The sequence below is a fragment of the Argentina silus genome (assembly GCF_951799395.1).
Source record: "Argentina silus genome assembly, chromosome: 15".
Taxonomy (NCBI): domain Eukaryota; kingdom Metazoa; phylum Chordata; class Actinopteri; order Argentiniformes; family Argentinidae; genus Argentina; species Argentina silus.
Window position 1 is genome coordinate 11475380 of NC_139669.1, and position 17435 is coordinate 11492814.

At 46.8% G+C, this 17435-nt stretch overlaps 3 protein-coding genes across 3 annotated transcripts; 1 reads left to right on the top strand and 2 right to left on the bottom strand.

Annotated features, from left to right (window-relative positions):
• Positions 1-84: 84 nt before the first annotated feature.
• On the top strand, positions 85-9163 carry ugl (ureidoglycolate lyase; the record flags this gene model as incomplete). Its single annotated transcript, XM_083685619.1, has 15 exons — positions 85-90; positions 271-408; positions 992-1210; positions 1503-1593; positions 1885-1961; positions 2125-2235; positions 2352-2411; positions 2621-2777; positions 7234-7432; positions 7547-7625; positions 7828-7920; positions 8043-8115; positions 8358-8425; positions 8698-8828; positions 8992-9163. The coding sequence occupies 15 exons, from the start codon at positions 85-87 to the stop codon at positions 9161-9163; spliced, it is 1674 nt and encodes a 557-aa protein (XP_083541745.1).
• LOC310816548 (polyadenylate-binding protein 1A-like) lies at positions 4012-6178 on the bottom strand (the record flags this gene model as incomplete). The annotated part of the gene is made up of 4 exons (XM_083686799.1): positions 4012-4220; positions 4302-4529; positions 4630-5176; positions 5303-6178. 4 exons carry the CDS (start codon positions 6176-6178, stop codon positions 4012-4014), a joined length of 1860 nt encoding a protein of 619 aa, XP_083542925.1.
• Positions 9164-11557: 2394 nt separating the features above from the next.
• Positions 11558-13749, bottom strand: LOC310815725 (polyadenylate-binding protein 1A-like; the record flags this gene model as incomplete). Its single annotated transcript, XM_083685620.1, has 4 exons — positions 11558-11766; positions 11848-12075; positions 12176-12752; positions 12874-13749. 4 exons carry the CDS (start codon positions 13747-13749, stop codon positions 11558-11560), a joined length of 1890 nt encoding a protein of 629 aa, XP_083541746.1.
• Between the last annotated feature and the right edge of the window lie 3686 nt (positions 13750-17435).

Genomic DNA, 17435 nt, shown 5'->3' on the forward strand with positions numbered 1-17435 from the left:
AAATCCTGAGCTTAGTCAAACAGTGGAGAGGGAATCTTACCAAAGTCCACTCCTGTAGCTGAACCGTATTCAGCTGGCATCAACATGTCTGTAAGTATCTGGTTTCTTCTGTGCTATTAAAGTCTGGCATCTAATAACTGAAACATTTAAGTCTAGTTTTATATTTCATCATGACATTCTTTGAAAAGACCTATGAATTCAAATAAGCCTATATCCTATGATATCACCATTGCCTCCATACTGCAGCCAAACTCTTGATCTGTTCAATAGCACACAAAGGACCCTGCAGGCTTGGAGTTACTACCCTCTCCCCCAGGCATAGAGGCTGAGTATCGAACCATCTTCACCGCTGAGTCCCTGGTCTTCCTGCAGGAGTTGGTCTCCATGTTTGATGAAGATGTTGACACGGTAGGACACAAGGGAGCTATTCTGTGGTTGGGTATGCACACTGCCACGATGACATGCTGGAGTACATTCACTTTACCCTACAGTTCTTTCCCCAGATGTGTTACTGTAGCCTAAAGGTGAGAGTCTTGAGGTGGACTTGCTTCAATACCATCATTCCTATGACTGTACATTCATGAAGAGAAGCAAGCTTGTACATGCTGAAATAGTCAACCAAAACATCCAAAACCTAGTTGATACACACAATGTTACACTATGTGTAAGCAGGTGAAAGCATAGGGAGAGAAGGAGAGAGAGTGAGAGAGAGAGAGAAAGAGAGAGAGAGAGAGAGAGAGAGAGAGAGAGTGAGTGAGAGAGAGAGAGAGAGAGAGAGACATGATAAAGAAAATTGTGGAATTGACAATTATTCATCACAAACTCACAATCGGCTCAGTTGAAATATGGCTCAAAACTACAGAGGTCATGTCCTCAAGTCCTCAATGGTAGCAACGACCCTGATTACCAGCGCACATGTTCTACCAACTGAGCCACAGAGCACCATGTGTAGCCTTGTACCATAATGGTTTGTGTCTCTCCATCATACTAGATACTGAGGCTCAGAATCTCGAGGAAGGCCCATCTGGACCTGTCAGGTGACCTGCCGGGGTTCTTGGAGGTCACGGCCCCCATTCGGAGTGACCCCACCTGGAGGGTCCGCCCCGTCACTCAGAGGCTCCAGAGGAGGCATGTGGACGTCGGGGACCTGGCCCCCTGTGACACCCAACGCCTCGCCCAGGCTCTCAGCTCCCCTGCACAGGGCCTACAGGTACAAGGTGGGGGGTGTGCCTACCCTCCAGATGGGGGTCTATAGGGAATGTGAGGGGGCGACCAGGGTGACCTGGTATAGTGGGTAATCCTTCAGGTACAGGAGCAAACATGTACTACTAGACAGCCAGGAACAGGGCAAGTTGTGTATAGAATAGAGGAAATGAGGAGGCATAGTTTTAGAAAAGCTCCAAATTTTATTATTAGTGGTTCCTGAAACTGTCAGATCATTTCAGAAATGCCCCTTTCACAATTGCTGACTGTGTATCACTGTTTTGTTTTTGTCTTGTCAGATTGATTTTGATGATGGAAACTGCCCGACATACCACAATCAGATTAAAGGCATTTCTAATGTTTACAGGGTGGTGCACAACCAATTTCCCGGTGAGTTCTCCACTCTACTCATTACTCTTACTGTCGGCATGAACTCAAGAGGTCTCTCAAAAAAAGAAATCTTTGGATTGTTAAATGTGGACCTTAAAAACAGCAACACACACACACACACACACACACACACACACACACACACACACACACACACACACACACACACACACACACACACACACACACACAGACATAGTGGCTATATCAGTTGATCTAAAAGTCAGATCAGATGATTGTTTGAAGGCCTACATTATTAATGTGTGTCCTGTGGTTGCACCCCTCCGACAGATGTCCCACCCATATCCCAGGCCCCTGTGCTGATGCTCCGCCCACGCGCCTGGAACATGGTGGAACACAACTTGATGGTAGTTGGAGTTCCAACTCTAATGACCTCTAACCCTAAGTCCTCAGCATCTGCTATACATATTGACTGGCTTGAAATATAGACATACATCAAATGATGTATGTCCAAGTCATCAGCTTGTTTTTAATGGATGATGTGTGTGTGCTGCTTTTGTGTGTGTGCAGGTGAATGGAAAAGAGGTTCCAGGACCTCTGTTTGATTTCGGTCTCCTCATGTTCCACTGTGGAAAGCTGCTGTTGGACAGCAAGAGTGGGCCCTATTTCTACCTGTCCAAAGTAAGGCCATCAGGAATAATAGTTTTGTTGAACAATTAACATCACAACTGTTTTATCTCTCCATCACAATGTCTCACACTCTCCCTCTTTTTCTCATTCCCATTGCTGCATGATAGGTTGAGGGTTACCTGGAGGCAAGACTATGGAACAAAATATTCGTCTGGACAGAGCGCAAGGTTTGTTTGACTATAGTACAGGCCTGTCAGATGCTTTAAGAGTTTATTCTTCTCTCTCTGTTCCTAAGAATATTTAGTTTCTTACTTTGTGCTCAACTTTAAGTGCATCCTGTTCTGTTGTTGCTTGTGTGTGTGTGTGTGTGTGTGTGTGTGTGTGTGTGTGTGTGTGTGTGTGTGTGTGTGTGTGTGTGTGTGTGTGTGTTGTCTAGATTGGCCTGCCTGTGGGTAGCATAAAGGCCACCGTGCTGATAGAGAACGTCCTGGCAGCGTTTGAGATGGAGGAGATCCTGTATGAGCTCAGAGATCACTCGGCAGGCCTCAACTGTGGCATCTGGGACTACTCTGCCTCCTTCGTCAACAAGTTTGGTGAGCCCTCACTGAGTCAGATGTCAATGCTAAAGAAATTCAGGGGTTCATCCACAAGATGGTAACTACGCAAACCATGTTGTGTTAGAAAGGGATATGTTAATATTCCCTTTGGAATGCTGTTCTGTACACCCATGGCCAGTTTCCCCAACACAGATTAAGCCATTTTCAATAGTATATAGTATCCACTGAGGATTCACTTTAGGTTACCATGGATTATGGTTACTGCTGTTTGTCATGGGTTATGGATAATTGAGGTAAATGTCATTTATGGGTTACTGATAATACTACATGGTTTTCTCTAGTTCAGAGCCAAGACCTTAACATCTGTCCTCTTCCTGTCAATGTAGAAAACATACCCACACATTCACCCACACGCACACACACATGCATGCACTCACACACGCAATAGCATGAGAGTTAGACATTAGACTAGATATTGACTTTTACTTCCTGAAAGTGTTGGTCATTAAAACTGGACTTTTGTCCCTAGTCGCCAAGCAACAAAGGAGCTTTGGCTCCTAATGTATTATCAGTTATGAACATTTAATCTAAATACTTTTCACATTATTCTGTGAAGACAAAATCATGGCATTGGAATTGATGGAATGTGCCTAGCTGGGCCATAAAAGTACAACTGTTTAATGATCTAGTTGTTCATTCACATCCTCTGTTTCATGCCCAGCTGGGATGTACATTGCTGGTCTATCTGGTCCAACAAGGGCTTTTACTTTTATGATTGAGGTACAGCTTACCCTTTTCTAGACATCGCTGAGTCAATCATTTTCATTTTGTAATTAAATCATTTATTCATTTTGAAATATTTTTTCAATGCAAGAATCTTTTTATTGGTGAAGTAGGTTTCAACACAGGAATTGTAGAGTAGTCCAGGGTCGGTCCAGGGTTCGGCAGGCAGGCGGGTAGTCAGACCAGCAGGGGTTCGGCAGGCAGGGGGGTAGTCAGACGAGCAGGAGTGGGGCAGGCAGGTGGGTAGTCAGACAGGCAAGGGTCAGGTAGGCAGGCGGGTAGTCAACACAGGAATGGTAGTCGAGTAGTCCAGGGTCGGTCCACGGTTCGGCAGGCAGGCGGGTAGTCAGACGAGCAGGGGTTCGGCAGGCAGGGGGGTAGTCAGACGAGCAGGAGTGGGGCAGGCAGGCGGGTAGTCAGACAGGCAGGGGTCAGGTAGGCAGGCGGGTAGTCAACACAGGAATGGTAGTCAAGCAGTCCAGGGTTCTCAAGCTGGGATGTGGCCAGATTTCTGTGCAGCCTCCTCAGCCCAGTGAGCCTCCAGCACAGCAACCGCTTCATCCACCTTGGAGCGCAGGGACTCTGGAGACTCCAGCATGTGGAGCAGATCACAGTTGTCCATCTCCAGCAGCATGCCGGTGATCTTGGGAGCGATGCTGGGGTGCATGTTGTGGATAGATGGGAAGAGACGCTCACCTGGAGGCAGGGAGAATAAATATCAGTAACAGTAACAGTAACAGCTAATGGGGATCCATAGAAACAAACAAGCAGACTCACCTATCATCTGTTTCTGGTCCTCATGGGGAATGCCAGCCAGTATGGAGGCAGTCAGAGGCTCCAGGTCCTGGACATGGACAGCAGGCTGCTGCATGAGGACCTGTGGCTGGGGAGCCATGTGCTGCTGGGAGTAGTGTACACTAGCTGTGTACTTGTTCTGGGGCATGACGCGGATCCTGGCTGTAGCTGCATCTGCACTGGCAGGGCGCTGTCTCAAGGCCTGGGTAGCTGAGAGGGAAGATCATCATAATCAAAGGTATATTCATGGCAAATATTGGCATAGTGGTATTGTGTTTATGAGCAGCGTTGCTTCACTAAATATACTGACCTATGCGCTGAGAGGTCATCATACGGGGCACCTGGGAGGGTGTGGCCTTCATAGCATTGAAGATCTGAGGCCTGGGAGCCAATAGACACATGGTGTTGGGCATGTTTTGGAACAAGCGAGGAGTGGGTCTCAGCTGAGCCACCTGGTTGGTGAAGTAAGGGGCAGCACAGTTCTGGGCCTGTGGAATGGCTGCCATGAAGAACCCAGGTGGGGGAGCAACCTGGTAGAGGTTGATGCCTGGTTTGGGAACGGCGCAGACGCTGGCCATCCTCTGCATGCGCTGGTTGGTTCTGTGAGCCTGGCGCTCCTCCTTGCGCTTGGCCAGGGCCACATACAGGGGCTTGGTGGCCACGATATGGCCGTTCATCTCAGTCACAGCCTTGGTGGCTGCCTCAGGGGAGGAGAAGCACACAAAGCCAAATCCCTTGCTGCGTCCACCCTCCATCATCACCTTTGCACTGGTGATTGTTCCAAAGTGGGAGAACTCTTTGTGCAGCTGCTCATCATCCAGGCGATCATGCAAGTTCTTCACATACAGATTGACACCCTGGTAGAGAGAAACCCTGTTTAGTGAGATATTTTTCATGTCTCAAATACATCAACAATGTTTGCCAAGACTATCAACTTCTTTTTCTTATATATTTTTAAAAATCTTTTTTTCATATCCACACACCTGGTATCTGGTCCTGCGGCCCTGCTTCATCTGCTCAAACTGGCGCTTCAGCACAGTCTGGCGCTCTCCTCTCTTCTGGGCGCGGCCCACATAGACCCGCCTCCCATTTATCTCCCGGCCATTCATCTCATCAATGGCCCTCTTGGCATCCTCATGCCTTTGGAAGTTGACAAATCCAAAACCCATGGACTTACCAGTGTCATCAGTCATGACACGGACGCTCAGGGCTGGTCCAAATCTCTCAAACCTCTCCTTAAGGCGTTGGTCATCCATATCCTCTCCAAAGTTTTTGATGTACACGTTAGTGAACTCTCGGACCCTACATCCAAGTTCAGCCTCTCGTTCTTTGCGAGATTTGAAGTGTCCAATAAACACTTTTCTGTCATTCAATAAAGTTCCATTGAGTCTCTTAATAGCTCTCTCAGCAGACTCCTGGGTGTTATACTGCACAAAGCCATAGCCTTTAGAGCCATTCTCATCAGACACAACCTTGCAGGAAAGGATGTCCCCAAACTCAGAGAACCTGTCGTAGAGGTCCTTGCTGTCAAAAGTCTCCACTAAATTCTTAATGAAGATGTTGCCTACCCCACTATTCCTCAGAGAAGGGTCACGCTGAGACCACATGATGCGCATAGGTCTTCCATTGACATCATCAAAGTTCATGGTGTCCAGGGCACGCTCTGCGTCAGCTTGCTGTTGAAAGTTGACGTAGGCATACCCAAGAGATTGGTGTGTTATCATGTCCCTGCACACTCTTATAGAGATGATTGGACCACAAGGGCTGAATTTCTCATGCAGCATTTCCTCAGTGGTGTCCCTGTGGAGATCTCCTACATACAAGGAGGCCATTGATTGAATGGGCGCACTAGGATTCATGTCTGATGGCCCTTTCAGACAGCAAAAGTTTAAAAAAAACTGTGAAAAGAACAAATAACATCTGCCTATCTTGCTCTACACAGAGGAATTGCAGGTAAATGAATGTCAGGAGTACTGTAGCTGGATTTTAGAACCCCAGCTGCGTGTTCTACATTATGTCATCACATTGTCAATTGTGACATCCTTGACGCTGTATGTGATAAGTGTGTAATGTTTTAGAAGAATTCTAACTCCAGTCATTGTTACCTCACAGACCACAGCCAGGGTCCATTTTGTACAGAGGTCAGCACAACCTATGTAGAGGTTCATGAGGAATCCTTGGCTCAAAACTACCAGGGTCATGTCCCCTGTGTCTCCTCAATGGGAGTTATGGCCCTGGGACCAACCATGGTGGCAGGGCCTTCTTTGAAAATATCATTTCATAGGAAGATTTGATAGAAGTTGAAGTTGAAACATTTAAAATATAACAATAACTATGTATTGAACTGATGATGGATTGACAAACATTCAAATATTGCTTCTAGCTGTTTCCTTTTTTCTTTTCAGTAAAACTCTTTTATGGTTATTGTATACCTCAGTCCAGCAAAGATTCATAACTTGTATAAAAAAACTAAAAAAAAAACTGAAAGACATCAGCATTTTGGTGGCAAAAATACCAGAAGTGTGCTTTGTAATACTGATATAACTACAGTCAACGGATGCTTGGGAAAGATGTCTGTGTCAGTGATGCTCCACAATGATGGTCGGCTGATGGTTTCCATAGTGACAAAGGCTGATAGTCTACATGGTGACAGTGGCTGTAGCTGGTCTGCATGGTGAAGATGAAGGCCCCCATAGTGATGGAGACTATAGTTGGTGTCCATAGTAACGGTAACTCAGAGCTGGATGTTGATCCTGCTGCGCACCCGGTCGTCCCAGGTGCTCTTGTTGCCGTCGGCGCCAAACAGGAAGTCACTACCCGTAGAAAAAAACAGCCCCCAATTGCTTAACCTGGTCAAACCTACTCCCTCAATAGTCCCTCTCAAAAGGTCAAGGGTCATGTGTTTCTCTTCTAGGCCACCGGGGGGCCTTCCTGCTTCCTGACCGCAGTAAGTATGTCAACATGGAGAAGCGCTTCCTGCGGAGCTACATGGACCTGCTTGTCCAGACGTGTCACCGCCGTGGTGCCCTAGCCACAGGGGGCATGGCTGCCCTGCTGTTGCCTCAGGACAGGGACAGCGACTCCTACAGGACAGCGCTCGCTACTGTCACCAGGCAAGCCCAATGTTCATCACATTCGTGTACAAATGTTCAACTCAACTATGTAGGATACTGTGTGGCTTTCTATTTGTTTGCAACTTCGCTTACACATTTCCCCAACATGTTCAGACTGAAGTTACTGGAGATCAAGGCTGGTGTGGACGGGTTCATGGTGTATGATCTTGGACTGATCGATCCCATGCACAAAGTAAGGACTTTACTGTAATGTCTGAATGTTATCGAGCTGTTGTAGATGAGTGTTGGCTATTGATCCTTTCAAAGAACCCGTTTCAATCTCTCTCACTTTTACATTCTCTGTCTAACCCACCCTCTCTGTTGTCTGTCTGTCTGTCTGTCTGTCTGTCTGTCTGTCTGTCTGTCTGTCTGTCTGTCCCACCTCTCTCCCTCAGCTTTTCCAGCAACACACTCAGGGTGATAACCAGCTACACCAGCTTAGGGATGACCTCACAGTTACCCCGGACGACCTGCTTTGTATGCCAGCGGTCAGTTACTCAGTCATATCGTGCTACTCTGTATACTGTTGTACTACACAAATAATTAATACTGAAGTTATTCTGCACTGGACACACATCTCTGTACTGTATTGGTCTATACTTTACCTTAGGGTGGAGTAACACTGTATGGCCTGAAGTATAACATTGCTGTAGGAATCCTTTTTATCGAGGCTTGGCTCACAGGTGAGAATCACATTTTCTATATCAATGGTCAATGTCCGAATGCAGTATCTGTATGATTGTCCTAATGCTAGCCTCTCAACTGAATTCAATCCAAAATGATGATTGATAGGTCATTCCAATTAGTCATCCTTTAATTTAGTACATTTTAAGCAAGTTTGGGATGCATATGTGTGTGTGTGTGTGTGTGTGCGTATGTGTATGTGTGACAATGTCCTTGATATGTCTCCATGGTTTTGGCCCAGGGAAGGGACATTTCTTCTACAAAGGACAGGTGGAGGACTCGGCCACTGCAGAGATCTCCAGATCCCAGGTGTGTTTAGGTTCCCCCAGCAACAAAGAGCTTTTCTGTATATACAGGGAGTTTTCAGGGTATTTTTGGCCCTGAAAACTCCCTAGTTGCTATGCCAGTATGTTTTGGGTTGTTGTCTTACTGGATGATGAAGAAAATCCAAGCTTTTGGAGTATTTTGCCAGAAGAAGAAAAAATGCTTCACTGTCCAATTACTTATGCAAGGCACTGTATACAGTACTGTACAGAGGAGCAGACCCACTTCCTATGAGCTGTGACCTGTTTCCTGTGCAGGTGTGGCAGTGGATCCGCCACCAGACAAGGCTGGAGGATGACGGCACGGTGGTGACCTGTGGGCTGGTGAGGGAGCTGACTCAGCAGGTCATGGGGAAGCTCAGAGGGGTCACACACTGCCAAACTGTCAGGTAGATTAGACTCCTCAAGCCACTTGTGGCAACAAGTCAAAGTACCAAAACAATTGACCTGGTGTGTTAATGAAACGCATTGAGCCTTTATATCCTGTCACAGTACAAAATTCCATATTTTCCTTTGGATTTCTTCACTGAGCCCTCCTTCCCTCTCCTGTAGGGAGGAACAGAAGTTACTCACGGCGTCTGCCATGTTCCTGGAGGTGGTCCAGAAGAGGGATTTCCCAGAGTTCCTCACCACTTACCTGAACCTGGACCACACCTTCCTCAGTTCTCAGGCCAAGTGGCAGGAGCCGGGTATGCCAGGGAACATGCACAGACCCAAACTCTGAATGCCTTGCAATATGTGGCATGACTCCATCCACCACACTATCACATGGGTGACACAGCCAGTGAAGGCTGTGGCCTGTGGGGGGAAAAAAAGGTTTTCAACCCTGGCCCCTTGAATCAGCTTTCAGATGGTTGTGACAATTGGAATGCTGAACCAATACCTTTTAATAAAATGAAATCAAACTTCTGTGGGGAAAAATATGTCTTCAGGAAAGCTATTTTTTTTATTCAACTCAGTTTTATTCATAACTCCTTGGTGTGTGTTAAATAGGAGTGGTCTGTGTGGGTTATGATTAGTTAGGCCCTTTCCTGCTGCGCACCCTTGTGGCTGAGCAGAGAACTGCACAAGCTCAGTAGCTGATAAACTGAGTGCATTACGGCAACGCCACCCCCAGTACCAAGTGATGTCTCCCTTGAAAAGTTCCACCTCGTCTTTTTCTGGCACACGCCAGCCCACAAGTTCAACCACAATCCTCCACTACTACTATTTTTCAGTTTTGCAAACCTTTTTTATTCTTTATTTGTTGTTTTTCATATATAAATTACCTTTTTGAAAACGTGAGAAGCAGATGCACATACAAGAGGAACATGGCGTGAAAACACAGGAGTAAAAACCAAACTGTGTTTGCAGGCAGCCATCTTGACCACTTTCCACTGGATTCCAGGTGACTGTGTAGGATTGTGTGTGTGTGTGTGTGTGTGTGTGTGTGTTTTTGTGTGTGTGTGTGTGTGTTGTCTAGATTGGCCTGCCTGTGGGTAGCATAAAGGCCACCGTGCTGATAGAGAACGTCCTGGCAGCGTTTGAGATGGAGGAGATCCTGTATGAGCTCAGAGATCACTCGGCAGGCCTCAACTGTGGCATCTGGGACTACTCTGCCTCCTTCGTCAACAAGTTTGGTGAGCCCTCACTGAGTCAGATGTCAATGCTAAAGAAATTCAGGGGTTCATCCACAAGATGGGAACTACCCAAGCCATGTTGTGTTAGAAAGGGACATGTTAAAATTCCCTTTGGAATGCTGTTCTGTACACCCTAGGCCAGTTTCCCCAACACAGATTAAGTCATTTTCAATAGGAAAAACTATCCATTGAGGATTCACTTTAGGTTACCATGGATTATGGTTACTGCTGTTTATCATGGGTTATGGGTAATGGAGGTACTTTGTCGAGAAGACATGTCATTTAAGCGTTACTGATAATACTACATGGTTTTCTCTAGATCAGAAGACACATGTCATAAAAGGAGACAAATAATTTCATTCACTGGTTGGGGGATATAGGTGTGTGATAGCATACCTGACCACCAAGAGGCACCAGTTGTACAGCAGGGCTGTGGCGATGATCACCAACCAGTGGTAGTACAGGTTATCAGCAGGAGCCAGGACCTTAACATCTGTCCTCTTCCTGTCAATGTAGAAAATATACCCACACATGTGCATACCTGCATGTCCGCCCGCGCGCGCACACACACACACGCACACACGCATGCACGCACGCACACAATAGCATTAGAGTTATCCTTGACTCGATATTGACTTTCACTTCCTGAAAGTCTTGGTCATTAAAACTGGACTTTTGTCCCTAGTCAGTCCGTCACCAAGAAACAAAGGAGCTTTGGCGCAATATCCTTGCTAGTACAACTGTTTAATGATCTAGTTGTTCATTCACATCCTCTGTTTCATGCCCAGCTGGGATGTGCATTTCTGGTCTAGGAGGCCTTGTTGTTGGTCTATCTGGTACAACCAGGGCTTTTACATCATTGAGGTACAGCTTACCCTTTTCTAGACATCGCTGAGTCAATCTTTTTCATTTTGTAATGAAATCATTTATTAATTTTTCAATATTTTTTCAGTGCAAGAATCTTTTTATTGGTGAAGTAGGTTTCAACACAGGAATTGTAGAGTAGTCCAGGGTCGGTCCAGGGTTCGGCAGACAGGCGGGTAGTCAGACGAGCAGGGGTTCGGCAGGCAGGCGGGTAGTCAGACAGGCAGGGGTCAGGTAGGCAGGCGGGTAGTCAACACAGGAATGGTAGTCGAGTAGTCCAGGGTCGGTCCAGGGTTCGGCAGGCAGGCGGGTAGTCAGACGAGCAGGGGTTCGGCAGGCAGGGGGGTAGTCAGACGAGCAGGAGTGGGGCAGGCAGGCGGGTAGTCAGACAGGCAAGGGTCAGGTAGGCAGGCGGGTAGTCAACACAGGAATGGTAGTCGAGTAGTCCAGGGTCGGTCCAGGGTTCGGCAGGCAGGCGGGTAGTCAGACGAGCAGGGGTTCGGCAGGCAGGGGGGTAGTCAGACGAGCAGGAGTGGGGCAGGCAGCTGGGTAGTCAGACAGGCAGGGGTCAGGTAGGCAGGCGGGTAGTCAACACAGGAATGGTAGTCAAGTAGTCCAGGGTCGGTCCAGGGTTCTCAAGCTGGGATGTGGCCAGATTTCTGTGCAGCCTCCTCAGCCCAGTGGGCCTCCAGCACAGCAACCGCTTCATCCACCTTGGAGCGCAGGGACTCTGGAGACTCCAGCATGTGGAGCAGATCACAGTTGTCCATCTCCAGCAGCATGCCGGTGATCTTGGGAGCGATGCTGGGGTGCATGTTGTGGATAGATGGGAAGAGACGCTCACCTGGAGGCAGGGAGAATAAATATCAGTAACAGTAACAGTAACAGCTAATGGGGATCCATAGAAACAAACAAGCAGACTCACCTATCATCTGTTTCTGGTCCTCATGGGGTATGGCAGCCAGTATGGAGGCAGTCAGAGGCTCCAGGTCCTGGACATGGACAGCAGGCTGCTGCATGAGGACCTGTGGCTGGGGAGCCATGTGCTGCTGGGAGTAGTGTACACCAGCTGTGTACTTGTTCTGGGGCATGACGCGGATCCTGGCTGTAGCTGCATCTGCACTGGCAGGGCGCTGTCTCAAGGCCTGGGTAGCTGAGAGGGAAGATCATCATAATCAAAGGTATATTAATGGCAAATATTGGCATAGTAGTATTGTGTCTATGAGCAGCGTTGCTTCACTAAATATACTGACCTATGCGCTGAGAGGTCATCATACGGGGCACCTGGGAGGGTGTGGCCTTCATAGCATTGAAGATCTGAGGCCTGGGAGCCGATAGGCACATGGTGTTGGGCATGTTTTGGAAATGTTGAGGTTTCACACTCTGGGTAGCCAAGCGAGGAGTGGGTCTCAGCTGAGCCAGCTGGTTGGTGAAGTAAGGGGCAGCACAGTTCTGGGCCTGTGGAATGGCTGCCATGAAGAATCCAGGTGGGGGAGCAACCTGGTAGAGGTTGATGCCTGGGTTGGGAACGGCACGAACGACGCTGGCCATCCTCTGCATGCGCTGGTTGGTTCTGTGAGCCTGGCGCACCTCCTTGCGCTGGGCCAGGGTCACGTACAGGGGCTTGGTGGCCACGATGCGGCCGTTCATCTCAGTCACAGCCTTGGTGGCCGCCTCAGGGGAGGAGAAGCACACAAAGCCAAATCCCTTGCTGCGTCCACCCTCCATCATTACCTTTGCACTGGTGATTGTTCCAAAGTGGGAGAACTCTTTGTGCAGCTGCTCATCATCCAAGCGATCATGCAAGTTCTTCACGTACAGATTGACACCCTGGTAGAGAGAAACCCTGTTTAGTGAGATGTTTTTCATGCCTCAAATATATCAACAATGTTTACCAAGACTATCAACTTCTTTTTCTTTTACAGTATATCTTTTTTTCATATACACACACCTGGTATCTGGTCCTGCGGCCCTGCTTCATCTGCTCAAACTGGCGCTTCAGCACAGTCTGGCGCTCTCCTCTCTTCTGGGCGCGGCCCACGTAGACCCGCCTCCCATTTATCTCCCGGCCATTCATCTCATCAATGGCCCTCTTGGCATCCTCATGCCTTTGGAAATTGACAAATCCAAAACCCTTGGACTTACCAGTGTCATCAGTCATGACACGGACGCTCAGGGCTGGTCCAAATCTCTCAAACCTCTCCTTAAGGCGCTGGTCATCCATATCCTCTCCAAAGTTTTTGATGTACACGTTAGTGAACTCTCGGGCCCTGGATCCATGTTGAGCCTCTCGTTCTTTCCGAGATTTGAAGTGTCCAACAAACACTTTTCTGTCATTCAATAACGTGCCATTGAGTCTCTTAATAGCTCTCTCAGCAGACTCCTGGGTGTTATACTGCACAAAGCCATAACCTTTAGAGCCATTCTCATCACATACTACCTTGCAGGAAAGGATGTCCCCAAACTCAGAGAACCTGTCGTAGAGGTGCTTGCTGTCAAAAGTCTCCACTAAATTCTTAATGAAGATGTTGCCTACCCCACTATTCCTCAGAGAAGGGTCACGCTGAGACCACATGATGCGCATAGGTCTTCCATTGACATCATCAAAGTTCATGGTGTCCAGGGCACGCTCTGCGTCAGCTTGCTGTTGAAAGTTGACGTAGGCATACCCAAGAGATTGGTGTGTTATCATGTCCCTGCACACTCTTATAGAGATGATTGGACCACAAGGGCTGAATTTCTCATGCAGCATTTCCTCAGTGGTGTCCCTGTGGAGATCTCCTACATACAAGGAGGCCATTGATTGAATGGGCGCACTAGGATTCATGTCTGATGGCCCTTTCAGACAGCAACAGTTTTAAAAAAAACTGTGAAAAGAACAAATAACATCTACCTATCTTGCTCTACACAGAGGAATTGCAGGTAAATGAATGTCAGGAGTACTGTAGCTGGATTTTAGAACCCCAGCTGCGTGTTCTACATTATGTCATCACATTATCAATTGTGACATCCTTGACGCTGTATGTGATAAGTGTGTAATGTTTTAGAAGAATTCTAACTCCAGTCATTGTTACCTCACAGACCACAGCCAGGGTCCATTTTGTAGCTACGGCCCTGGGTCCAACCATGGTGGTAGGGCCTTCTTTGAAAGTATCATTTCATAGGAAGCTTTGATAGAAGTTGAAACATTTAAAACATAACAATAACTATTAATTGAACTAACAGACATTTGTTTGTTGATTCTCTAAACAACTGTTCAACATAGAAACATCCAGCACATTGTCAAATGTTTGAATAACTTTTTCCTACACTTTGCAAACACTGTATAGACATAGAGCTTCAAATGTAGGATTGACAAACATTCAGATATTTCTTCTCGCTGTTTCCCTTTTTCTTTTACTATTTTATGGTTTATAATAATAATAATACATTTATTTATAGAGCACATTTTCGTACAGAGACTGCAACTCAAAGTGCTGTACATAAAAAGTCAGAGAAACAATAGTACAATAGAAGAAAAGTACAATAGGAAAACAATAAATAAACAGCAGTAGCCTATATCTTAGCATGATACAAGCAATGGTAATAGATATTTAAAGCACTATTCAAGTCAAACCCAAGCAATACGGACCAATAGAAAGCCGTAGATAATAAAATTCAGTTCCGTTCTATTCGATTCACATTGATTGGTATAGCCCTTAATCACTGTTACAGTCTAAAACGGTTTCATAATGCCTGAATATGAAAGACAATACATGATGGTACACAACACCCCCCAACCTTAGACCCTCGCAGAGGACAAGGAAAAACTCCCAAATAAAACCTTACAGGAAAAATAAAAAATGGAAGAAACCTTGGGAGGGGCGGGATCAGAGTGGGATCCCCCTACCAGGACGGTCAGGCGTGCAATAGATGTCGAGTTTGGTCAGGCAAAAAGTACAAAATACAAATTGTCATGATGAGTGTGGGACATCCCGATCTGACGTGACATCACAGCAGACAGCAACAGTTAGGGAACTTGTGTAGGGAAGGTGTAGAAAGGTCCAGGGTAGAAAGGAAGTGTTGATCAACTCAGGGTCCTTGGCTGGTGCTGGTGATGCTGGCTGGGACCGGGGCTTGATCTGGAGTCGATGGGTTGGGTCGTGGAGTGTGTGCACTGCTGCTCTGGCGGTGTAGGCAAGGGGTTAGTAAGGCAGTGTGTGTGTGAGGGAAGGTGCAGTGAACTTCCCTGTTGGGGCGGGGTGTTGCTCCTCTCCTGGTCCTTGTGCTGGTGCTGGTGTTGGAGCTGTTGGCCAGGGCTTGTGCTGGTACTGGTGCTGGTGGTGTTGCTGGTACTGATACTGATGGTGCTGTTGCTGGCGTTGGAGAGTGTAGATCATCGAGGGTGGGCGATGTGATGTGTGTGAAGGCAAGTTTAAATTAGTGTGTTTTGTTTCTTAAAGGTGTTAAGAGTTTCTACCTCTCTGATATGGCCTGGTAGGGCGTTCCAAAGCTTAGGGGCATAGCAGCTAAAAGCCGCCTCACCGCTTCTCTTGCGGTTTGGAGTCACTAAGAGAGAGGCAGTGGAGGATCTAAGGGTTCTATTAGGGACATATTCCTGAATGCAATCACCCAAGTACCTTGGTGCTAAACCTTTCACCATTTTGAAAACCAGAAGAAGAACCTTAAAATCTATTCTAAAGCTCACAGACAGCCAGTGTAGTGTACGGAGTGCTGGGATAATGTAGTCTCTCTTTTTTGTGAGTCAATACCCTTGCAGCCGCATTCTGAACTAACTGTAGGTGTTTAATACTTTTCTGGGGGAGACCAGAGAGAAGGCTATTGCAGTAGTCTTGGTGACTGGTGATGAAAGCATGCATAAGCTTTTCTGCGCCCGCTTGTCGGAGGAAAGGTCTGACCTTTGCAATGTTTCTTAAATGAAAAAAGGCAATTATAGGGCTCAAAAGTTAGGTCATTGTTTATAATAATGCCTAAGTTCTTGGCCTCCCGACTACAACATAGGCCCAGATGCTCCAGATTTTTTTATGATGTATCTCTTTGAGGTCTTGGTCCAACCACAATGACCTCTGTTTTTTCATTGTTCAGTTGGATAAATTCTGGGACATCCATACCTACATCCATATGGATACCCCAGCCCAGCAAAATTCATAACTTGTATAAAAAAAGAAAAAGAAAAAAAAGAGAAACTAACAGACATCAAAGTTAGCATTTTGGTGGCAAAAGTACCAGAACTGCACAGTATATACAGTACTGTACAGATGAGCAGACCCACTTCCTATGAGCTGTGACCCATTTCCTGTGCAGGCGTGGCAGTGGATCCGCCACCAGACAAGGCTGGAGGATGACGGCACGGTGGTGACCTGTGGGCTGGTGAGGGAGCTGACTCAGGAGGTCATGGGGAGGTCATACACTGCCAAACTGTCAGGTAGATTAGACTCCTCAAGCCACTTGTGGCAACAAGTCAAAGTACCAAAACAATTGACCTGGTGTGTTAATGAAACGCATTGAGCCTTTATATTCTGTCACAGTATACAATTCCATATTTTCCTTTGGATTTCTTCACTGAGCCCTCCTTCCCTCTCCTGTAGGGAGGAACAGAAGTTACTCACGGCGTCTGCCATGTTCCTGGAGGTGGTCCAGAAGAGGGATTTCCCAGAGTTCCTCACCACTTACCTGAACCTGGACCACACCTTCCTCAGTTCTCAGGCCAAGTGGCAGGAGCCGGGTACGCCAGGGAACATGCACAGACCCAAACTCTGAATGCCTTGCAATATGTGGCATGACTCCATTCACCACACTATCACATGCCCATTCTGGGGCCTGTGGGGGTAAAAAAAAATAAAGTCCCCTTGAATCAGCTTTCAGATGGTTTTGACAATTTGAATGCTGAACCTTTTGATAAAATGAAATCAAACTTATGTGGGGAAAAATATGTCTTCAGGAAAGCTATTTTTTTAATTCAACTCAGTTTTATTCATAACTCCTTGGTGTGTGTTAAATAGGAGTGGTCTGTGTGCAGTATTCAGTATGATTGACAAACGCCTTTTTCAAAGTTAAAAACAAAATGGATTGTTAACATTGGAGAAGCCATGACACTGTTTTGACTGACAGAACAGAAATAACCCCCCCCCCCCCAAAACAAAGCCCAGTGAGAAGTTGTCAGGAAGTGTGTTTGACTTTTTAGGAAGTGGTTTTCATGGGAATTCACACACTTTCACATGGTGGGTCAACTAAAACCAAATACAGAGAGTTAAAGAAAAGGAAAACAGATAAATCTGCACATTTGTCAGTCATACATCAACTCCAGTTGAGCTTTGAGCTCTGTGTCTCTGCATTTAGATCAGTTGCGTCGTGCCCCCTCCTGGAAATCACGTTAGGCCCTTTCCTGCTGCGCACCCTTGTGGCTGAGCAGAGAACTGCACAAGCTCAGTAGCTGATAGACTGAGTGCGTTACGGCAACGCCACCCCCAGTACCAAGTGATGTCTCCCTTGAAAAGTTCCACCTCGTCTTTT